We start from the raw sequence: 22,399 nt of genomic DNA on the forward strand, positions 1-22,399 counted from the left end.
ACTACTTTGGTGATCTCCTCTCAGTACCATTTTTTTTCCCTCCATTTCCATGAATCTACCTTCATCCCCTTTCAATAAAAGGTGTACTATTTGGAACACGATAGGTGCTCAATAGTGCTTACTGAATAAAAGAAGGAGAGGGGAAGAAAAAGAAAAAATGGCTTAGGGCCTATTTGACCAAAAGCAGATAATTTATGTTAGGGTTGAGAAATGGGTGGTGGGCTTGAATAGTATTAAAGACAATTAAAGATCTTCTGATATTCTGATTGTCCCTACAACCCCTAAAACTCAAGGGTAAATATAATTATTTTTCATATCCATAGAGCCCTCCAAATAATTTTTAAGTGAATAGGGACATGATGACTGGAGAAGATTAGATAAATTATAATTGACTACTTAGCAATTACTGAATATTCCAGTGGCCTTTAATTAACTGCTAAATGTTTATAAATGTCTTTTAATATTTTGCTAGCTCACTTAGATCATATCCTTCCTAAAAGTAAAAATCATGACTTTCTGTGCAAAACATAATTTGTTTGCCACATTACATATATTTGAAAAAAAAAAGTCTGATCATTTCAACAAACATGAGAAAACTTCTCAAGATTAAGTGATATTGTTCAGCAACATGACCTAAATACGTCAGGGAGGATCACAGAACACACATCAAAGTATTCTTTGGTCAACAATAAGAGCGGAGTACAAGGATACATATGTAATATGCAATATTTGTAAAACTTGGGACGGTAAAAGGAATACAATGAATGCAATCCAACTCAGCTTACTCAATAAAACATTCCTGGTAGAGTAATAAAACCACAAAATCTCTACTCTGCTTTAAGATAACTGCAACTATAATCATAGTCTGACCCATGTATTCAACTATACTGCCATTATCAATGGAAAATACAGAAAAAGGGTCAAAAAGCCTTTTCAACATAAACACATCTTTTTCAAAGCTCTATTATTCAAAGATCACTGACTCACTGAATAAGCACAAATAACATTTATCCAACCAAATTTATTTCAACAAATAGATTATAGCACAGCCTGCTGCAAGAATACTATTAAAATGGAAAGTGTTCCTTTTATCATACATGACAGTACCTTATACTTATCTAATCCATCTTCTCCCTTTTTCTGTGAATTAAGAATGGGAAAGATACTACCATTTCCAAAGTATAAGACGAAAACAGAAGCAAATAGATGATACTTACTAACCTATCCTCTTAAAAAGCTTTACAATAAATTTTTGTAACTACGTCATATTCGTTTGAAATTAGTATACAATTATTATATCATACTAACATTAAAATGTAATTTTAAGTTAAAATTCAGTATGATTACACTTTCTGAACATGTTTCAATAACATTTTAAAAAGAGCTTTCAAAGTCTGCTGCATAGCTATGGACTAATAAGGTAACGAAAGAATAAATCAGTTACATAATTATAAATGTGATAGAGGCAGGATCTATTACTTTACATGCAAAAAAAATACTAGTATGAAAAAAAGTTACAGGATCTTTAGTGTGAAACTGGCTTCAAGCATGATTCATAAGAAGCTATTTTCCTTGAATACAATTTCCAGTAACTTTGTAACATGAGGAAATAATTGAGGAAATGGCTTTCTTTAAAACAAAACAAAACCTTAAAACTGTGAAATGTTCCAATATACTAAATTACCAACCCATCAAAATAAAAGGAACCATTTATATTCTATTGAGCTAAGACACATATCTGATTATAGTGAAAGGATTGGAAAAGAATAAGTCCATGGAGTTTCTTAAGAGGCAACAGACTATTTTAATGACTTGTGAAATCCACATGGAGGGACAAAAAAGGTCGGAGCTTCTGAATATACTGGCAACTCAACAGCCAAGATAACACAGGGTTGGAAAAGCAGTGTTGGCTCAACTAACTAATCAAAAACCCTAAAGCACAAAAAATCTGGACAACACTAATTTTGCCAGCAAGAGAAATATTGAGTTGTTTCATACACCTAAGAGAAAAAAATAAAGCTAAACAAAAAATTGTGGAAGACCTCCTATAGTCCCCAGTTGGCTTCTCAAATTTCCTTTCCATTCACTTAAATGGCTATCTCACTGAAGAACACTGATGGTACAAATGAGAAACATTATCCACAAACACACCACCTCTGAAAAAGAGGTGATTTCCAACAGGATGCATGTGTTAATTTCCGCAGTGTGCACTGGTTAAAGATTACTCTATAGTGTGGGGAGGGGTGGGATGTTTCTGAGAGCTGACCTTAGGATGTAGGAACTAGCAGGTGCCTTGCATTCCCACACACATTTTATGTTTAAAAAGGCGGAAGGAAGAGGAGCATAATCCAGTCTAGAGATGGTTCCAAAAACTTAGGCTGGTCAGTCAGGAGGGTTTGTCTTAGGGTTTGTTAAAACTTGAAAATGCTCCCTTGAAGCAAGAAAAGTTAATGTCAGGCCTGAATCAAACAATGTTTTCCTTCCAGGCCCCAGTCTGTCCATAAAGAATCTCTGATCCAAAGGCTAGAAATGGACATAACAGGCTATTCCAATGCTTTATCATGACCCTGTCAACAGCTTCTTCGGAAAGAATCCTCATTGCAACTGACCCATTAAAGAGTATCAGTCATTTTCTCCATAACATTCCTATGTTTAGAGCTGCAAAGGAGGTTAGAATAATTTAGAACAAAATCCTCAAGTTACTGATGAAGAAATAGGTCCAGAGAAATTAAGTGACTTGCCCAAGGTCACTCAGCTAGAGAAGGGCACAGGCTGTGTTGGAGCCCAAGATCTCTGGCTCCCAAGAACTGCTTTTTTCCATTGCATCATTTAAGATAGCACAAAGGTGTTTTCCTGGAATTCTGATTTAAAAAAAAAAAAAAAGAAAAAAAAAGGTGGCATGCCCTTTGGATCCCAAGTCTCTTCCTGAAAGGCAATGCTGGAGATAATGTTTATTGAGGGGGAACTCAGAGAAATGACTACAACATATGCAACTTTTATGGATTTATTTTTAAAATAAAAAGCTACCTAAACAATTGCAAACATTAAGCAAATTATTAGCTGCTCAAACTTTTCTGGAACAACAGAGAAACTCTCTCCCACTGCTCAGTAGCAGTTTTGGGGCACAACATTTGCACTTGCTTGGTACGTTTCCACCTGTGATGTTTCACTTGGCCCCTCAGAAAAAGCGCTGCCCTGGGATCTTATGATTCAGTGACGCAAGAGGGACGCTGGCTGGTGAGAAATACTTATTTGAGAGGGAAGGAGGAGGAGGAGAAAATACTCCCATAGCATTTTTCTTTCTTATTTTCCTTATTTTAGAAAGGCCAAATCTGAACACATTTTCCATCCCATATAGTAGTATATCTCACATAATTTTGGTTACTGGAGGGTACACAACACAAATCTAGCAAGCTTTCAAAATCGATGTGCCCAGCCTAAATTGACGGGCTGTCACTGGGACTGTCAATGACGGAAAAATGAATCTGTGTCTGAGAACGCGACAGCACTTCCTCCAAGCCTTTAAGGAACACACTACCCAAACCCTTGTCACACCGGGTTCTCAGGATCTGCAAGCTGCAGTCCCGTCTTTCATCTCGCTGTGAGCTCCCTCACAGCCCAGGAGGATGCGTTTTCCCAGCTCTTACCTAGCTCAGGTGCTTTGCAGTAAAGTGTATGGAGCCTAGGGCACGTTCAAGCCAAAGGAATTCCCCCTCACCCCATGACCCAAAAGGATGGCAGCCGCAGCATTCGCAGGTCTCTCTCCCTTCCTTTGTTGAGGGGGGCGGGCAGGAATCGCGGGCCAACCCCACCCGGCCCGCAGGCCCGCAGCCACGTGCGGGACTCCCTCCTGCTCGCGGATCTCGAGACGGGAAAACGAAGGAACGTGGCCTCGTAGTAAACCGTAGTAAAGACAGGAGGGAAACAAAATGGGGCTCGTCACATGGTTACGGCCTGGATTTTTCTCAATTAAAAATAAAAGGAAGCGTGTGTTTCCGGCCCCCGTCCGTGGGCTGGTTGGACTTTTTCATTCTTAGGAGTCTGATCGAAATGCAAGAATACGGCTGAGGGCACAACGTCCTCAGTCGGCGGGCGCGGTGCGGAGGGGGGCCTGTGGCTCAGCTTGTGGGCACCCGCGGGAAAGAGGTGCCAGGCGGGGTGGCAGAAAGCGGCCCAGGGACGCCCGCTCGCCACCACCGCCAGGGAACCCGCGGAGAGCCCCGCCCCGCGCCCCCCGCAGCTCAGCCGTTTCACACGCTGATTGGCTGTGGTGGGGGCCAATCAGCGCCCAGCCGCCCCGCCCGCCCGGGACCCGGAGCCGCGCTGCTGTGCCCGAGGGCGGGGCCTCGCCCGCCAGCGCCGACCACGCGGCCCGGGAAGGGGCCCGGCTGCCCGGGATGACCCGAGACGGGCGGGGGCGGGAGACCCGAGGGCGGTCTGGCTGCATATTCCCCCACCCCGGGCGAAAGGGGGCTCGGAGGAGGGAGGAGAAGGAATGCAGGAAGCGGAGGTGACCCGGAAAAGGGAAAGTGCCAGGGCCGAGAGGGTTTGCGCCAGCCAAAAAGGCCACACGGCTGGGGAAAGGGGAGGGAGGGGAGGCAACCTTGGAGGTACGGAATCCTTGACATCACAAAAAAGGAAACAGAATGAAAAAGAAATGGAAAGAGTCTTTTTCTGTTTGTTTTTTTCTTTTTTTTTTTTCTTTTAAAGGGGGAGGGCATAACAAAGAATGACAAAAACAAAAAAACTGAACCCAAAAGGCATGGCTGGGGTCTGTGTCTTTGTCAGCTGCAGTTTCAAAACTAAAAGACAAATTTGATGCCGGGTAAAGGTGGCAGGGCTGCTATGACCGAGTCTGAGAGGCTCTTTTTGCCCTGCTTCTTGGGCTCTCAATTTACTCTCTGCAGAGAGTGGGCCACAAGTACTGCGAAATTCTGAAAAGGAGCAAAAGAAAAAAAGGACAATGTCAGGAACATGAAATAAAAGGTGGAAACAAAGGGATGGCAGGGATAGTACTAGAAAACGAGCAGGCCAGAACTAAGAGGCTATGCAAGAGAAAGGCAGGCAGAAAAGGTCACTGGACTACAGGTAAAGCAGAAAGGCTTCCAACAAGTCGAGCTCCTGAGCTCAGCGCTTCACAAGTGTTCTCCTCTAACAGATAATGAAAAATTTTAAACAAGCCGAGATGTTTCAACAGAGCGCACGCCTCATCATACCTCTATTCCTTTCACCGAGTCTCAGGTTTTGCCTGAGAAATGAGGAAAAGAAGCAAACACAGCAATTCCTGAGGAAGTGAGGAAAATAATGTTTGCACACACATACTCATTCGGAGAAGAAGCTGTTTGCCACTCACAGGTCTGACTTCTGTCTGTTTCAGATAACTATGGAATAACATCTTTGGACTCAACAGGGCACAGGCAAGCAAGCAGAATTGAGGATGTGAATGTGCCAGGTAGCATTTGGTGCCTCACTTGAAACACCGAAACAAACATCTCAAATAGGCATTGTAGAATTTTCCTGGCACGGTGCAAAGCATGGTCTATTGTTACTCCAGAATTATTAGAAATAGGATTATATGATTATTCCAGAATATTTTATTTTCCCAAAGAAGGTTAAGGATAGAAGTTTGTAGAGTTTTTGTTTTTTTAATGCATCCAACACATAGGAGAATTTTATTTTAAAGCCCTTTTTAAAAATGAAAATTCTAGTTGGTCATCAATTTTCTTCAGAGCAAACATCATTTATTCTACTCTATAAAAAGAAACCTAAACAAATTAAGATGACAAGTAAGAAAAACTTACTCTCTTCATCTCCTTTAAAACCAAAATTTTAGTTCTGCTGGGCTGGTTTCCTTCAAATTCTCATTATTTTACCAGTGAGGCACTTTATAATACAAATGCTTAAAGTGTTGAGGGATTCTGACTCCCAAAAACATCATTTGATATAACAAGATTTGTACTGTTGACATTGATATACACAATTAAATCTTCTAGTGAATGATGAAAATAAATGTTGAAGTAAATACTGATCAAATAAATGCTTTTTGTAACATATCACCTAAAATCTTCATTTGAGTGTTCATATACCTTTTTACTGTTCTACAAAATAGAGAATTATATGGATCAAATATTGGAAACAGAATTAAGAAGACTATGAACACATGATAAATAAATACCTATCAATAGGAAACCAGGGCACAGATTAATTTCTTATGAATGGATACAAATTAAGAAAAATCAGTGCTTTTAAAAGCTCATTCTGTGGAGCATAGATAAAATTCACAAGATAATCAGTTTGTCAGAGTAAAGTGTTTCCAAATGCTGGAAACTTCTGCATTGCCAGCTCATCACATTATTTGCAAACTGTACTCCTCTCTTCTACCCACAATTATGACCACCAGAAAACAGGATCAACAGAACGAAGGGCAGGCTAATTTCCTATTACAAATGTTTTTCATTTTCAATACGGCATTAGCCACAGAAGACCTAAAGCCAACTTTCAGCATTTACTGCGGTGTCTACTCTTGAACTTAAAGGCACACAACAAATACCCTAAAAGTGGAGGGTATACAGTTTAGCCCTTCTATTCAATGCAAAACAAAACAAAACATATTAAGGCATGTTCCTGACTTAGTATGCATTCTTCTCAACAAATAAAAGTAATTTTACAGAAGATATATGGTAGCCCCCAAATGATATCTGTAATGTCTCAGTGCAAGAAGAGATAACTGTAAGGCAGACATCCTAGGATGAACTCGCATAACTCTTAATAATGGGTCCCAGACACATACAGTTTCCTGCATATCCTGTACGAGAGAGGCCAGGCCCGTGGGATGGTGGGTCGGCGTGTGGATAATATTTCACAAATCCTGGTACATGAACAAAAGGACAACGTCACCCATAATTACTTTCTTGAGAGATCATAAAATAGATAGGTACTTCTCTCTAAATACGTATTTCTAAAAAGCTCCTACTCCTGATGTTTTTAGGGCAGGATAAATAGAAATCAATGCTTCCCGCTGCTGTTTATGTTACCCTGGTATTATGAAATCACAGAACAAAAGTACAGAGAACAACTCGATAAGATCACCCTTAAGGGCTCCCAGAAACTATTAAGATAGTTTAAGATAAGGAAGGGTTTAGCCCCTGTGTTAACAAATATTTTTTGTAGAACTGTCCCTTCCGGGGGCTGATCTAAATATATAGTGAAAAGAAAACTTCAACAAACAAATCAAGCTTCTTACGTAGGAACTCTACAAACCTCAGAACTGGCATAGGATATACGTTTTAAAAATACTGCAGTAACTACTTCACTTGGGAATTCTCGAACGAAAAAGCCCTCCTGTGGCTGCTCCTACATGTTTGTTTGACTCTCTGCCAGATGTCAGTGTGGGGTAAGCATCTTGTGTGCCCTGAGAATGTAAGTGCATTCTCCCTGAGGAAGCAGTGGGAAAGAACAGGAAGGGGCAGAGGCGAAGAACAGAATTCAAGCACAAGGTTAAAAGCAGTTTTGTCTTCTGACTTTGTCACCATGAAACGCACCTGCTGTGATGTCCAGTTGAGCTACTGACGGTCCTCTGGCTGCTTCTGGAAACTGATGCTGGCATAGGCGCTTAAATCCTCACTTGAGCAGCGGGTGGAGCTGCTCTCACCGCTGCCCAGGGGTTGATGAGGGGGTGGGGGTGGGGGAGGCTGCGGTTCAGGGGTGCACTCCTGAGGGCGCTGTTTGAAGTCCTTGACCAAATCCAGGTCTATGTAGTTGAGACCATTCTCCAAACCCCCAGCAGCCCCACACAGTTGGGCTGGCTCCTTGGGGGCTCCCCCAAGCTCCCCAGGCCTCAGCCACACATTCTCAAAGGAAGCAGAGCTGTGGCGTTTCACATCCTCGCTGCTGCTGCTGCTGCTACCGCCACCACCCCCTACTGCTGCCCCCGCTCCAAAGGGCACTGTGTTGCTCACCCGGGTGGCACTGGGTGTTGAGGAGAAGGTCTCAGAGCTATGCCTCCGCCGGCACCCTTGTGGGTCTGCACGGATCACTTTGGCACTCTGGTTGCGGTTAGGACTGAGGTTCACCCGGGTGAAGGCGCTCATGCCCCCAGGTCCTTGTGGGCCCCCCAGCAGGGACGAGTGGGCAGCCAGCTCTGCTGCCCCTTGAGGCCCAGTCGGGGAAGCAGAGGCTGCTGAGGATGAGGAGGCAGCAGCCATGGTGGCCCTGGGCAGGCTCACTTCCTCGGCAGCAATGCCTGTCCGCATGTCAGCATAGCTTACAGGGGCAGCTGGCGAGGTGTCCACGTAGCTCTGACGGGGACAACTCATCTGCATGGTCATGTAGTCACCCCGGCTGCTGGGCACTGCCCGGGTAGGCCTGCAAATGCTAGCAGCCCCAGGAGGTGCGGGGCCCAGTCTGCCCATCTCGACCCCAGTGCTCTCCTGCCAGGCTGCCCTCCGGCCCGGCCCCAGGTCCATCTTCATGTACTCCTCAGTGCCAGTCTCTTCCTCTCTGGGAGCTGGCTGGAGCTGGGATGGACACCTGACAGAAGGTGAGCTGTGGGAAGCCACCAGGCCAGACAAGTAGCCAGGCTGATCACTCCCGAATTCAATATTGACATATTCCCCTGGGCTCTTGGGTTCTGGAGGGTGCAGCAGGGGCTGCTGCTGCTGCTGCTGCTGCTGCTCTCGGGCCCGAGGTAAGGTGCTGGCCTTGGGATCCCCCAGGGACAGCCTCGTGGGCCGGGCCAGGCGGCTATTGGTCTGAGCAGCTGTGTCCACCTTTCGAGGCAGATGGGGCTGCAGAACCTGATGGTGGGGATGTGGAAGGCTGGGCTCCAGCCTAGCCCCACAGTATCCCCCACCCAGGCTGTCACTGCTGGTGGAAGAGGAAGAATCATCCGCTGTTGCAGCATAGAGAAGGCGACCAGAGCTAGTGGAAAGACGGAGGTGCTGATGCCGGGCACCCTCCTCCGGCTCTCCAGGGCGCTGGGTGTGCTTAAAGGATCTTGGCAATGAGTAGTAGGAGAGGACTGGCTTGTGCTGGGGGTCCTCAGGGCCATAGTAGCAGTCGGAGGGGCTGCTGGTGTTGGAGTCCCCCACTGGTGACATGTTCATGTAGTCACCTGTGCAAGGTAAGAGCTTACCACCACTGCTCTCCACTGGGGGTTTGGGGTGAGGCAAGACATGAGAGTGGTGGCCCCCTACCCCGTTTGTCCACAGCTTTCCATAGCTGCTCCCGGAAGGGACGGCATTGCTGCTGCTGCTGCTGGGGCCACCTCCAATGTCAGGAGAGCAGCCGCCACTGGGAGACATCATCATGTAGCCATTGGGGTCCACTCTCTGGGGATGGCGTCTGATGGGATTGATGATCTGCTGTGGGGCAGACACACTCTTGGGGCTCATGGGCATATAGTCTCCACTGCCCTTTCGGCTGCTGGGCACTGGGGCAACCCCTGGGGACATGGGCATGTAGCCATCATCAGTGTGGAGGGTGGAGCTGTCTGGGCGGTGGTGGCCCCCCCGACGCTCCAAGGGGTGCATTTCCAGACCCTCCTCTGGGTAGGAGTGGGTGGGCACGAAGGCGGAGTGCCTGTGTCCCGGCAGTCGGCCTCCACTGCCACCTCCTGGTGGGTAGGCAGGCATCATCTCTGTATACTCCTCAATGGAAGCCACTGAGGACTGGGACGGGGTCTTCTGGTGGGTAATGGTAGGGGATGTGCCTGCCGAGTGAGTTCTCTTTCGGAACCGATTATCCAGATCTGCAGCACTGGCTGCTTCATCCCCAGCCAAGGCTGGACTCGTGCCCAAGCCTGTTCCTGGGGCGTAGCGGTGGCCATTGCCACCCCGAGACAAAATATAGTGACCGTTGGGGGCGGTCAGGGTGGAAGGCCCCTTGCCACCCATGCAGATATAGTTGCTTAGCTCCTCCTCACCGCGGGCTGGTGGGGTGTGGCCCAGGGAATCCGGAGTGACACTGCGGAAGGAACTCCGGAAATCGCAGGGACTGGAGCCATACTCATCCGAGGAGATGAAACCGCCATCGCTGGGGGAACCAGACACCGAAGCACTAGATCGCCGTGGGAAGAGACAATCCGAGGTGGAGCCATGGCCACTGGTGCTGCTGGACGACAGACTGACCGGGCTGGTGGCCGAAGGCGAGCAGCGGGAAGCCGGCATGGGGATGGAGCGGCTGTGGTTGAGCGGGGGATGCAGCCGGGCGCTGCCCCGATGCCGGTGGGCGTGGGTTCTGTTGGTGCTGGGACTCACAGGGCTGCCGTCCACCGAGGCTGGGCGGGACATGGTGCCTTCGCCGTCACTGGAGGCGCGGACACGGAAGGAGCCTGGCTTCCCGCCCACCATGCTGGCCGGGGAGGTGGCAGTAATGCTCTCAGTGCGCGATCTGCGGGTCAGCCCCACCTGGCTGGGCGGGGGGTTGTTGAGATGGTGCCGGCGCAGGGGCACGCTGATGGGGTTAGAGCAGTTGGACGAGGACTGGCTCTTGCTGCGAGGGCGGAACTCGTCACTCATGGCCCGCATGGCCTCCAGGATGGTCTCATGCATGTTCTGGGCCACCACGGAGTCATCCACCTGCATCCAGAACTCCCCGGGCCCCGTCACAGCAGAACGGCCCACCTCGATGAAGAAGAAGTTCTCCGAGTGGCCACAGCGCCTGATGTTCATCAGCTGCAGCACCACGGCGGCTGCCTCCGAGTTCAGCTTCACGAAGCTGATGGTCTTGCTGGTCAGGCAGAGGCGGTAGATACCAATCAGGTTCTTTGTCTGACCCAGGCCCTTGGGCTTCAGGATCACCTGCCAGACCTCTTTGAATGCGGGTCCTGGGGGCACGTCACCGTAGCTCAAGTCCTCCCCAGCCTCACCAAGGCCGGAGCTGCCGCTGCAGCTGCCCCCGCCACCTCCCGCCCCGAGGGCCCCAGCTCCGTCGTGGTGGCCCTTAGCACGGTTGTGCAGCTGTAGGAGAGCCTGGTACCAGCTGTCTTGCTCGGCCTCGCTATCCGCCGCGATGGCAAAGTGCTCGTCCCGGGTGTAGAGAGCCACCAGGTGCTTGTTCTTGGAGTCAGCCCGCTTGTTGATGTTGAAGCAGCTCTCAAGGGGGATCGAGCGTTTGGGGGCGCTCGACTTGTGCCGCCACTTCTTCTCGTTCTCGTAGTACTCGAGGCGCGCCGGGCCCCCAGCCTCGCTGGCCGCGCGCAGTACGAAGAAGCGTTTGTGCATGCTCTTGGGTTTGCGCAGGTAGCCCACCTTGCGCACGTCCGAGAAGCCATCGCTCTCCGGAGGGCTCGCCATGCTGCCACCGCCACCACCACCACCGCCGCTGAGCAGAGGGAGGCGCCGAAAAACAACCGGGTGGGGGGCGGAGGCTCCTCGCCGCGGCCCCGCACATGCAAACAGGGCTGGAGGCAGCAGAAACCCCGACTCCGAAATCCACGCCGTCCCCCGCGCCGGGGAGGGGCAGCTGAAGGAGGACGCAGCTGCTGAGCCAAGGAGAGAACCCGACCGGAGTTTTTGGGCGCTTCACGCCCGGCAGGGAGGCAGTGCGTCCGGGGTGAGGGCAGCCCCGATTCTCCGAGAGCCAAGTCTCCTCTCAGCCGCCGCCACCACCAGGAAGGAACGAAGATGCATCTCTCGTAGCCCCGGCTGGAGTCCGGCTCAGAGAGGCGACAGTCGGGGGTCCCTGCGGTGCCCCTCCAGGAGCGCGCGCGCGCGCGCCTTCCCTCCTGAGTTCCCCTCTGGAAGTAGCGATTCCCGAGGCAAATTAAATATCCTTGGGCAGGGGGAGGCGGGTTGCCAAGTCCCAACGTTGCACAGGGTTCTCCCTCCTCCTCCTTCGCCTCCTCCCACCCCCCAACCGTCCCAGCCGCCACCAGCCGCCCAAATACCAGCTCAATCGCAGAGACCGCGGCGCTGCGGCTGTTGCTGTTGCTGCTGCTGCTGCTGCCGCCGCCCGCGGGCGCGTCCTCTGCAGCCCCCATCCGGGCCCATCTCGGCGGGCGGAGAAAGTGGCTTTTCCATGCGAAACGCTACCGGGCAGCCAGTGCAGCTGGGGACCGGCCGGAGGGACAGGCTCATCCCTGCCCCTCGCTCCAGGCGGCTGGGGAGGAGGGGAGGGAACAAGGGCGAGAGGCGATGGGGGCGGTTTGGGAAGGGTTCGGGGAAGACGCCTGTTCCTCGGGAGGCGCTGCCGCTGCAGTTACTTCTCCCCTCCTCCCTCCTCCTCCTCCTCCTCGGAGAGTTGCCGAGAGCCCCAACCAAAACAAGCGGCGGCGTCTGGCTCTGCGCGCCGGCCCCCTCCGACCGCGCCGCCGTCTCACTCGGAGGAGAAAAACACGTGACGGAGCCTCCGCGCTCGGCAGCCCGGCAGCCGCCGCCGGGAGGCTCCCACCCAGGTCTCTACATTCCGGGCCGAGCCCGCCCCGCGCCCGCCCCTCTCCGCCCCCCGGCCCTGCTGCAGCGGCGCCCGCGCCGACCCCGGCGCAGCGCTAGGACAGCGCCCCTGCGCGGCCGCCAGCTCCGGCGCAGCGCCTCCCTCCCCGCGCGCCACCCAGGGCGCCCCCGGCCCGCAGGAATCCCCGCGGCGGGCGCGGGCGGGGGTGTTTGGGTGGCTACCCGCCCGAAAGCACGAGGGGAGTCTGGGAAAACGGGAGGGGGCGAGCTTGGGAAGACGCAGGAGTGAGGGTGGGGGGCGACGGGGGGGGGGGGCACTGCGGCTACAGAGCCCCGAGTGGGAGGCCGGGGGGCGGCGGGGTCGCCGGAGCTGGGCTGCCTCTTACCTATCAGGTAAGACTGACCCACGGGAGGGAGGTTTCTAGTCAAGGCTGTTTCCCCCAGGAAATTTAAAAGCTAGATTTCGGCTTCAGGGCGATAGGCCATGGTGAGGGGATCTGTATTTTTGTAAGATTTCCTAAAGGACTTCTGGGCCAGCCTTCCACCTTGGGATCCCCAGATTTGTTGGCGTGAGGTACTTGGGAAGAACAGAGGGACGCCCAAGGGCAGTGACTGGGGGCAGTTATGGTCACTGCAAAAGGAGAACAGAGATCCCCAGGAAGTGTCTCACGTCCGGCGCTGTGGAATTAGCTGCTGATCAAGTAGGGAGAAGATGTAACTATCACCTTTTCTCCTGCTCCCCTTGCCCATCCGAGTGACGGGGGGATTCACACCTAAGGCTGAGGGCATGGGGGAGGGGAAATGAGAGGTCCGTTATCATATTCCGAAGTCTATCCGTGACTTTAAAAAGCTGTTAGGGACCTTCAGAGGGTTCATAAGGCCAGAACCCTACTGTGCAAATATTGGCTGAAATGTTTGTTTCACACACAGCTCCCACACCCATTGAACCACCCTATAAATTTTTAACCTTGACCACAAGGATAATAGGGAGAAAACAAGGATGGTGCCAGCTCAACTGTACAGGAAAATGGGTACTTCATGAGTGGGCCAGATGAGCAGCCTGGGTCTACTTGAAGCGCCCCTTTCAGGGTCACCTTGCGGTATCAGTCTCCCCACAAGCAAACGCTCCCCAAAGTTTTTTTTATTTTTTAAGCTGACCTATAAGCAAGCAGTTTGTCCCTGCTTGCTCGCCTGGCACTAAGGACCCACAGAGATGTCACTCGGTTTAATGCTGTCTCTTTTGATGCCTGGCCCGTTTGGGGTTGCCGCACCTTTACTACGCCGGGACCCTCCTCGGCCTCAGGCTCCCAGGCACTGCAGGATGCTGGCGGGGCACTCAGCAGTCGAGGCGCTGGGCATGCTCAGTGGCCGGGACCCGCGGGGCCGCGGGGGAGCGCGCCTCGGCCCAATGCGGGCTGAGGGGCGGGGCGAGTTTCCCGGGGAGGCCTGCTGATTGGTGGGATGGCCTGTTTTTCAAGCCTTGCACTGCAGAAGGAAGGTGGGGGAGAAGGGTTGAGGGTACCAAGGTAGGTTGCAAAGCGTAGTAAAAAAAAGAAAAAGAAGAAGATGATGATGAAGGAGAAAAAGAACCATAGGCGCCATTCACAGGCGTGCGATACGTAAATTAGGGGGATTGGGCATCTGCAGAGGGGCTCCTCCCCACCCAAGCCTTGGAGCCTCTCGTTTCTCCTCTCCCCTTCCTGTTCCCGGTCGTCATGCAGCCTCATCTAAACCTGGTTAATCTATAATTTGAGTACACATGTTGAATTGAAAGCCCTCCCTTCTTTTCCTCTGACAGCTTGGTGATGTGGGCACACGTGCCCACTACAGCAAGGCTATTAATAGCAGATATTTGGAAATGGAAGCGAGGAGGCACTCACAGTGACCGAAATTCTGGAGGTATAGAGTGCCTTATAGGGGGTGGGGCAGGGAGGTACAGAATAAAGAAGTCTGAAGTTGGTGGAAAAGTGTAACTGTGTGCCCGGTTTTACCCTAGACAAGAAAAAAGAGAGATTATAAAAGGGTTGTTTACTAGTAACAATGTAATCCAGATAAGGCCAAAGGGCTTTTTACAGGTCTGATGTTTAGCGCTGGGATAGGGGTAGTGGAGTACTTAACATTTTGTAAGACAACAAATCAAATCCATAGACATTTACTTTTCAAATGGCCCTGTCCCTACCTCGGTCCCTCCAACCCCCCCCCCAAAAAAAGCTAAATAAAGGTACTGTACCTCTGTGGGGGAAAAAATACTCTTTTCTGGAAGAAGGGGAGGGTTGGAAAATTTATTTGCACGTATTTTACAATTATCTTCATAGGAAGGATTTTGATCATAAAAAGCTAATTATGATAATAAACCTTTTTAAAAATATATCTCTCAGTGTTAAAGCATTTTTGCTTTAAAAAACACAATTTCAGTTGCTAAATATTCGATAAAAATTATGAAATAAACCTCACTGCTGTGACAAATTATGTTCAGACCAATGGATTTCCTATGGAAGATAATCACTGATCATAGGATATTAGTGCCATTTTTTCTACTTGCTGATGTTTTACTACCAATTTAAAGGTGGTTAATATTTGTTATAATTATACTACAGTAAATTCAATTGTTCTCTACTTTTTTTGTTAATGGGCTAACTGGAAATGCATTTACACTTGGTTCATGTAATATATAGAATAGAAAGAGACGCGTTTGTGGGAACTCACTGAAGTAATGCTGAGCAGGTAACAGTATTATTCTGTCACCTAAGCTAAATTAGTCTTTTGGTATATTGTAATGAAATACACTCTATGAAAAATTGACTCCCCACTGAAAATTCACGGAACAGAAGAGCAAGCTATTACCAAAATCTGTTGCTCAATGCTGCCATCTATAGGAGAGTTACAGCCGATTTGTGCAATATGCTAAGGTTCATTTTAAAAGAGGGCTAAAATAGTGATTCATCACAATATTGCGACAGCTATGTTGATGTCACTAATACAGTTCTAATCCAAGGAGTTAAGAGTTTACATGCTATGGATGCACTTTGGGGCAATAGGTCTACAACTAGCTTTAAAATTGAATTATTGGTTTATGTATGATACTATAGGAAAATAATGCAAAATTTATAGATTATTACATATACCTGTAAAGTGCTTGAGTTGGGTGGATGTACAACTAAACATTTCAAAATTATAAAACACTTCTTGTATCAAAACATATGTTTTCCTTAAGATGTATGGGTCATAACTGGAGGAGCTATTTAAATACTGGCATCTCTTAGAATTAATTTTGGCAATTTAGAACAGTGCTTGAAGGACAATTGAATGTGGATTTTCTCACTTTAAGATCTGTTTTTATTTAAAGATGGCTCAATAGTAATAAGCATTTGAATGCCTACACTGGCAAGGCAATATGAAATATATAAAAAGACAGCTTCTTACAGCTTTGATGGGGTAATAAGACAGTACAAAATAACAATAGTTGATGACTAAAATGTGTGTGTGTGTGTGTGTGTGAGAGGGAGAGAGAGATGTCAAATAACAAATAAGTGGTATTTACTTTGATGATGGATGAAATAACTACTTAATTTTTACAGAAGAGAGGAGCCTTAAGCTTGAACTTGAAATGGGCTATCACTCAGATAAATGGCAATTATTTTTTCCCACTCAAGTTTTTTGGAACACCTACTTGTGTTAGGCACTAGGCTGGACACTGAGGATTTAGATATCAGAGACATGCTGCCCACAGGAAACTTACATTGAAAATGGCAGATGAACACAATTGCAGAGCACTATGATCTCTTTTGTGGAAAAAATAGGCACAGGGCAAATGAGATCACATAACAACTTGCCTTCTAACATAAACATTATCAGTTACAGACAGTGCAATTTGAGAATCTGAAAGGTGCCTCTTCCCTTAAAAACTTTGTTTTCTCATGTAATTAAAATCTTTCATCTGTTTTATTTAAAAAATATAAATAGGCCAAGTAAAAGTGAGCTGAAAAGTCACACTTGGCTTGTAAATCAGCTAGATGAGGGCTTCTCAAACCCGAGGATCTTGTTAAAATGCAGGTTCTGGTTAAATGCAGAAGGTCGAGGGCAGTCTGAGGCATTGCATTTTTAACATACTCTAGGTGATGCTGATTCTGCTGGGTAAGTAGCATAGTTCTAATGACTGACGATTAATTGAAAGGCAAAAATTTGGTGCTGTGATATGCAAGCAAGGCACTTATACTTTAGTATTATATACATATACAAAGAGAACAACAGCAAGAAAAATTCTACTTAACTAAGGCTTCATTGTATTTGGGCTTCTCTCTTTTCAATCACAGGCATCAAATCTTTCTGGTAAGCAGGAAGAGTTATTATCAAACAGTTGTGTTAGTGTTTTCCAAGGTGTAATTAAAAATGGAGATTTCTTACCTCATCCCAGTCCTACTGAACCAAAATCTCTTAGGGAAGGATGGGCGCCCCAGCATTCACAGTTTAAGCAGCATTACAAGAGATTATTATTTACATTAAAATTTAAGAATCATTGGCTTAAACACAAAGAAAAAAATGTAATTATATTCTTCCAGAATTGGCAAATGCACAGCCTTAACCAGTCAACAAAGATCTTCACCTGTGGGCTGTTTACTACAGCTGGGTGGAGCAGGAAATGACCCAAACCTGCATGAGTCTCCCAATATGAATTGATTTTCCTTTGAAGAAAATCAATTACTGGCAATCAGCTAGTGAGAATCTAGTTCTGCTCTCATCTTGATTTCATCCCTCATCTCTTCTAGAGAACTGAGGGAAAATAAATGCACCAAGAACTAACATGGGATTTTTGGAAAGACAGTAATGCCCTCAACAGATGATTTCAAAACATTTGCTGTTTGGGGAGCAAATAAACCATGAAATAAACAGATGGATGAGGTTGGAAGAAAGGAGGGAGGTGAAAACTCCATGCAACTGTTTAATTCTTTCACTTCAGAAATTCTACTGATTGATTGGTGATTTGGGGGATGGCGGGGAGAATCCATAACCGATATTTATCTAAAAAACTTGGTCCTGGTCCAGGCATAGTAGCTCATGCTTGTAATCCCCACAGTTTGGGAGGCAGAAGCAGAAAGATACTTCAGCCCAGGAGTTCAAGGTTGCAGTGAGCTATGATCATGCCACTGCACTGTATAGCCTGGGTGACAGAGTGAGACTTTGTCTCTAAAAATAAATAAAAAGATGACTAGCTTTTTCTTTTTTAATTTTCTTGATTTACTTAACTATGGTATTCTCACTTTCTTGTTTGATAAGAATCGGGGGTCTCCCAGGCAATTTGTTATCTTAGACAATGCCACTAACATTTTCAGTCGTTTAATCCGGAGAAAGAACCCCCAGCTGTTTCTTTTTTCTTTTTCTTTTTTTTTGAGGCAGAGTCTTACTCTGTCACCCAGGCTGGAGTGCAGTGGCATGATCTCGGCTCACTGCAACCCCCACCTCCCAGGTTGAAGCAATTCTCCTGCCTCAGTCTCCTGAGTAGCTGGGATTACAGGCATGCCCTACCACACCCAGCTAATTTTTGTATTTTTAGTAGATACGGGGTTTCACCATGTTGGCCAGGCTAGTCTTGAACCCCTGAACTCAGGTAATCCACCCGCCTTGGCCTCCCAAAGTGCTGGGATTACAGGCGTGAGCCACCACACCCAACCACTGTTTCTTATATTTGAAGAGCCAAGTGTTATATCTAGATAAGCATATGCTTAGAAAGATTTGCAGACTTTACAACACCTTTTGCTGGTTTTGCCCCCTTCTTTATCTTAAATTTGTCGTTTTGATGCAGTGCATTCTAAACTTTCTAAATTTAAATTTATATTTAAAGTCTAAAATTTGATAGCCCAAAAATGTCTTCACAGTAATCCCTCAACTTCATTTGTTTATTTTTTAATGTGAATTTCAGTAATGATGAATGTCCCATGCCCTCTATTCAGTGAGCAGGATCTAGAGGTAGAGCTAGTTGATTTTACTGTTGGTCATATTAACAAAGAATTGCTGGGTCACCATGGCCCCCTCATTCTTCTCACATCCCCTCCTTAATTGCAAGGCAAATCATCATAACTTTTTCTCAGTAATGATGGATATTCCATGCTCTCTATTCACTTGGCAGGGTCTGGTGGTAGAACTAGTTGGTTTCACTAACAAAGAATTGCTGGGTCACCATGGCCCCCTCATTCTTCCCACATCCTCTCCTCAGCTGCAAGGTTAACGACCATCTCTCTCTCTCTCTCTCTCTCTCTCTCTCTCTTTCTTCTTCTTTTTACTGGGCCTCATCACTCCAAGTTTCTTCATTTTAAGAAAGAAAAAAAAACTGACTAGAAGCTTAAGGACATTAGCTTTCTGTGGATTGGGAAGATACAAGTTAATTTGAACTTAAGAAATTTGTAATTACATCACTTGACCTGTGGTGTTGTCTGGTGTGACTCTACAAGTGGGCAGAGGGTTACCCACATCAGAATCGCCTGTGGAATTGTTCAAATCAAAGCTTCCTGCATCCCACCTCTGATCCTTCTAAATCAGATCCTTTGTAGGTCAATGTGTAGTTCCCCCATTTCCCATTTCCACCTCCATGAGTTTTATGTATGCTAAGATTTGAAAGCCACTGATCGGACTAGCTCTAAAATCCTGGATTACAAATGAAGATATTAGGAAATATATGCAATATTGACCTCCAGCAACTGTCACAAGTTTGGTCAATAGTTTTTCTGAAATATTTTACTGCAGTGACTTTAAAACTTTTGACCATGACCTGCAGTAAAAATATATTTATAAACACATTGAACGTCAGTGCACACACACACACTCAGACTCACTCATGACTAAATACAACTTACCCTTACTACCTGCAATGCACTCAGATCTTTTTACTCTTTCTTTTTCTCTCTCTTTCTCTGAATCTCACACTTTCTCTTTTTCTTTTAATGCTTTCTAAAACCCACTAAATTAATTTCCCAGCACACTAAGGTGTCGTGACCTACAGTCTGAAAACACCAACTTTCTATATGAATATTTCTGAATTCAAAAACTGAACAGAACAATGATCATCTCTAGATCCTTGGATGCACCACCAATAGAACTCCTAAGGAGGAAATTCACAATGCTTCCAATGGATTTGAGTTTACTTAATATTATTTTTGGTACTAACCAAGAATGATTTTTTCACTGCTTTTTTTTCCTAAGTGGTTGGGCACCAGTATGTTCCTACTAAGCAATGAAATTTGATGCACTTAAAGTTTTCATACAGTGGAAATCTGAAGACAGGCAAAAAGCAAATTAAGAACACTGAATGTGATTCAGTTACTATTTTAAAAAATAGACATTTATCATCACTTCCCAATATTATTTCATTGTGATAATTGAGCTAATGTTGTTTGCTATATAAAGTACTGGAGGAAAAGAAGTTAGAGATTATAAATGTATTTAAAATATATTCTTGTAAATTTGTATTTTATTTTCACATCAGTTTTGGATTGGGGTTAAAGGAGAAAATAGCTGTTTTCTTTTATAAAGAAGAAAAATTTAAAAAAACTGCTTATCAGGAATTTAAATTATTAGTTTTATTAATAATATTAGTTTCATAAAAACTGGATACAATGTTGCTATTTTGTATTTCTTAATTTACCAAACGTAAATGTCTTTGATTCCTAGGAAATTAAAATTTTAAGGGCTAATTCCCCTTCATTCAACAAATATTTACTATGATGAAGACATGTTCCATGCAGAGGAAATGGCCAATGCAAACAGCCCCTGACTGGAGGGCATGTGGCACATTCTAGGAAAGTGAGGAAGTAAGTGCAGTGGGAGCAGAGTGAGGGAGGGGAGAATAAGAGGAAGCACGCTTAGTGAGATAACAGTGGACACAATCGTAAGAGATCATGCAGGCCTTTGTAAGGACTTTGGTTTTCACTCTGGGAGGGGAAACCACAGGAGGGTGTATAATACAGCAGTGACGTAATCTGACATATTTTAAAGACACTCTGGGCTGGGCACCGTGACTCAGGCCTGTAATCCCAGCACTTTGGGAGGCCGAGGTGGGCATGGTGGCAGGCACCTGTAGTCCCAGCTACTCCAGGGGGCTGAGTCAGTAGAATCGCATGAACTAGGCAGGTAGAAATTGCAGTGAGCCGACATCGCGCCACTGCACTCTAGCCTGGGTAACAGAGCGAGACCCTGTCTCAAAAAAAAAAAAAAAGACACTCTAGAAGTTCTGTTGGAATAGACTGTTGGGAGGAGGACAGGGGTAATGGCAGAAGCAGACCTCATAAAAGGCTACTGCAGAAATATGGTCAAGAGATGACGGTCATTCATAAAGATGGTGAGAAGTAGTAAAGTTCTGAATATATTTTGAGGGCAGCATCAGCAGAATTTGCAGGTGGTTTGGATGTGACATGGAGGAAAAAGAATGTAGGATGACTCCAAGATTTTTTTCACTTGTACAACTGAAAAGATAAAATCACCATCAACTGAGATGGTGTATCAGTTTTCTATGGCTGGGTTAAGAAACTACTCTAAAGGAATAATTATGAAACATCAACTCTTTTATTATGCTCTAGAATTCTATGGGCCAGGAATTCAGACAGGGCACTGTGTTGATGGCTTGTCTGTGTCCCGGCTGGGATGGCTCAAATGGTTGTGGGACTATTTGACTTGAAAGGCTGGGGCCTGGAATCATTTGAAACATTGTTCACTCATGTGTCTGGCACCTGGGTTAGAATGACTGAAGGCTACATCAACTAGAGTACTTACATCTGGTCTCTCCATGTGACTTGGACTTTTCACAGCATGGAGGCTGGATTTCAAAGGTGAGTGTCTGAAGAGAGACCATCTCAAGAGTTAACATACCAAGAGGGAGCTTCTAGAGAGGGGGTGTTCCAAGAGAATCAGACAGAAGTTGTATAGCCTTTTATGACCTTACCTCAGAAGTCAGAGCTTCATTTCTACTGTATGTATCCTGTTGATCAAAGTAGACACAAGCCCACCCAGATAAAAGGGCAGGGAACTGTAGACCACAGTTCTTGATGGAAGTAGTGTCAGGAAAAAAAAAAACTTGTAGTCATTGTTTTAAACTACCACAGATTGAAATACTGTGGCTGAACAGGAATGGGGAAGATGGGGGAAGATCAGGCGTTTGGTTCTAGACATGCTGAGTTTCAGGTGCTTATTGATCCTCCAAGTGGAGATATCAAGTAGGCATTTGTATATATAAACTAGATTTGAAAAGATGAGTCTGGGCTCAGGTATAAATGTAAGGATTGTCAGCCTATGAGTAGGATTTAAAGCCCATGATACTGGATAAAATCATCAAGAGAGAGAAAGTAGACAGAGAAAAGAAGAGGACAAAGATGCCAGCAAGGGAGACAGAAGAACAACCAGTAAAGTTGCTCTCTTTTAGGCAAAGGGAAGACACCATATCAGGAAAAAGAGAGTGAACAACTGAGTCAATTGCTGCTGATGGTCAAGTCAGAAGAAGACTTGGAATTAACATAAGATCTAGCATCATGTTTGTGTTATGTGTAAGATATTAACATTGATCGCAGATGCACACAATGTTTATGATCTGACTGAATTCTTTAGTGGAATCACAAAAGTTCAACACACTCAGATGTGTACAGTTGGTTAGTAGAGTTTGTAGGGATAATTATGGCAACATATTTTATATTTCCTAAATAACTTTAACTTGAAAAATTCCTGTGAGGATAGAGATACTAAAGTACAGTGGATGCTATATTGAGTCTCACTATGCAATTTAGTCTTCTTGTCTCTAAGATTAGACTTCTAAACATTCTTAAGATTTTGAGAAAGAGAGGGAGAGAGAGATACTCATATTAATAGGAAAAATTACCAAGATATGTCCTAATTTTTCAACCAAATATTTTAAAATATTTTAGACAAAAGTTGATATCTAGGAATCTACTTCTAGATTAGTCTTTACTGATTTAAAACTTTACAAAATAACAAATAATAGCTTTCACCTTTTTAAAAATTATTTTAAA

At 46.2% G+C, this 22,399-nt stretch overlaps 1 protein-coding gene across 1 annotated transcript in view; it reads right to left on the reverse strand.

Annotated features, from left to right (window-relative positions):
- The window catches only part of IRS1 (insulin receptor substrate 1), a 66,987-nt gene extending 54,604 nt beyond the window's left edge, over positions 1 to 12,383 (reverse strand). Inside the window, exon 1 of the mRNA XM_003274703.4 lies at positions 7,542 to 12,383. Within this exon, the coding sequence (XP_003274751.2) occupies positions 7,563 to 11,294 (3,732 nt within the window). The 5' untranslated portion in view covers positions 11,295 to 12,383 and the 3' untranslated portion in view covers positions 7,542 to 7,562. The remainder of the gene's footprint in view (positions 1 to 7,541) is intronic.
- Between the last annotated feature and the right edge of the window lie 10,016 nt (positions 12,384 to 22,399).

Source organism: Nomascus leucogenys, chromosome 22a (genome assembly GCF_006542625.1).
Source record: "Nomascus leucogenys isolate Asia chromosome 22a, Asia_NLE_v1, whole genome shotgun sequence".
In the NCBI taxonomy this organism is placed as follows: domain Eukaryota; kingdom Metazoa; phylum Chordata; class Mammalia; order Primates; family Hylobatidae; genus Nomascus; species Nomascus leucogenys.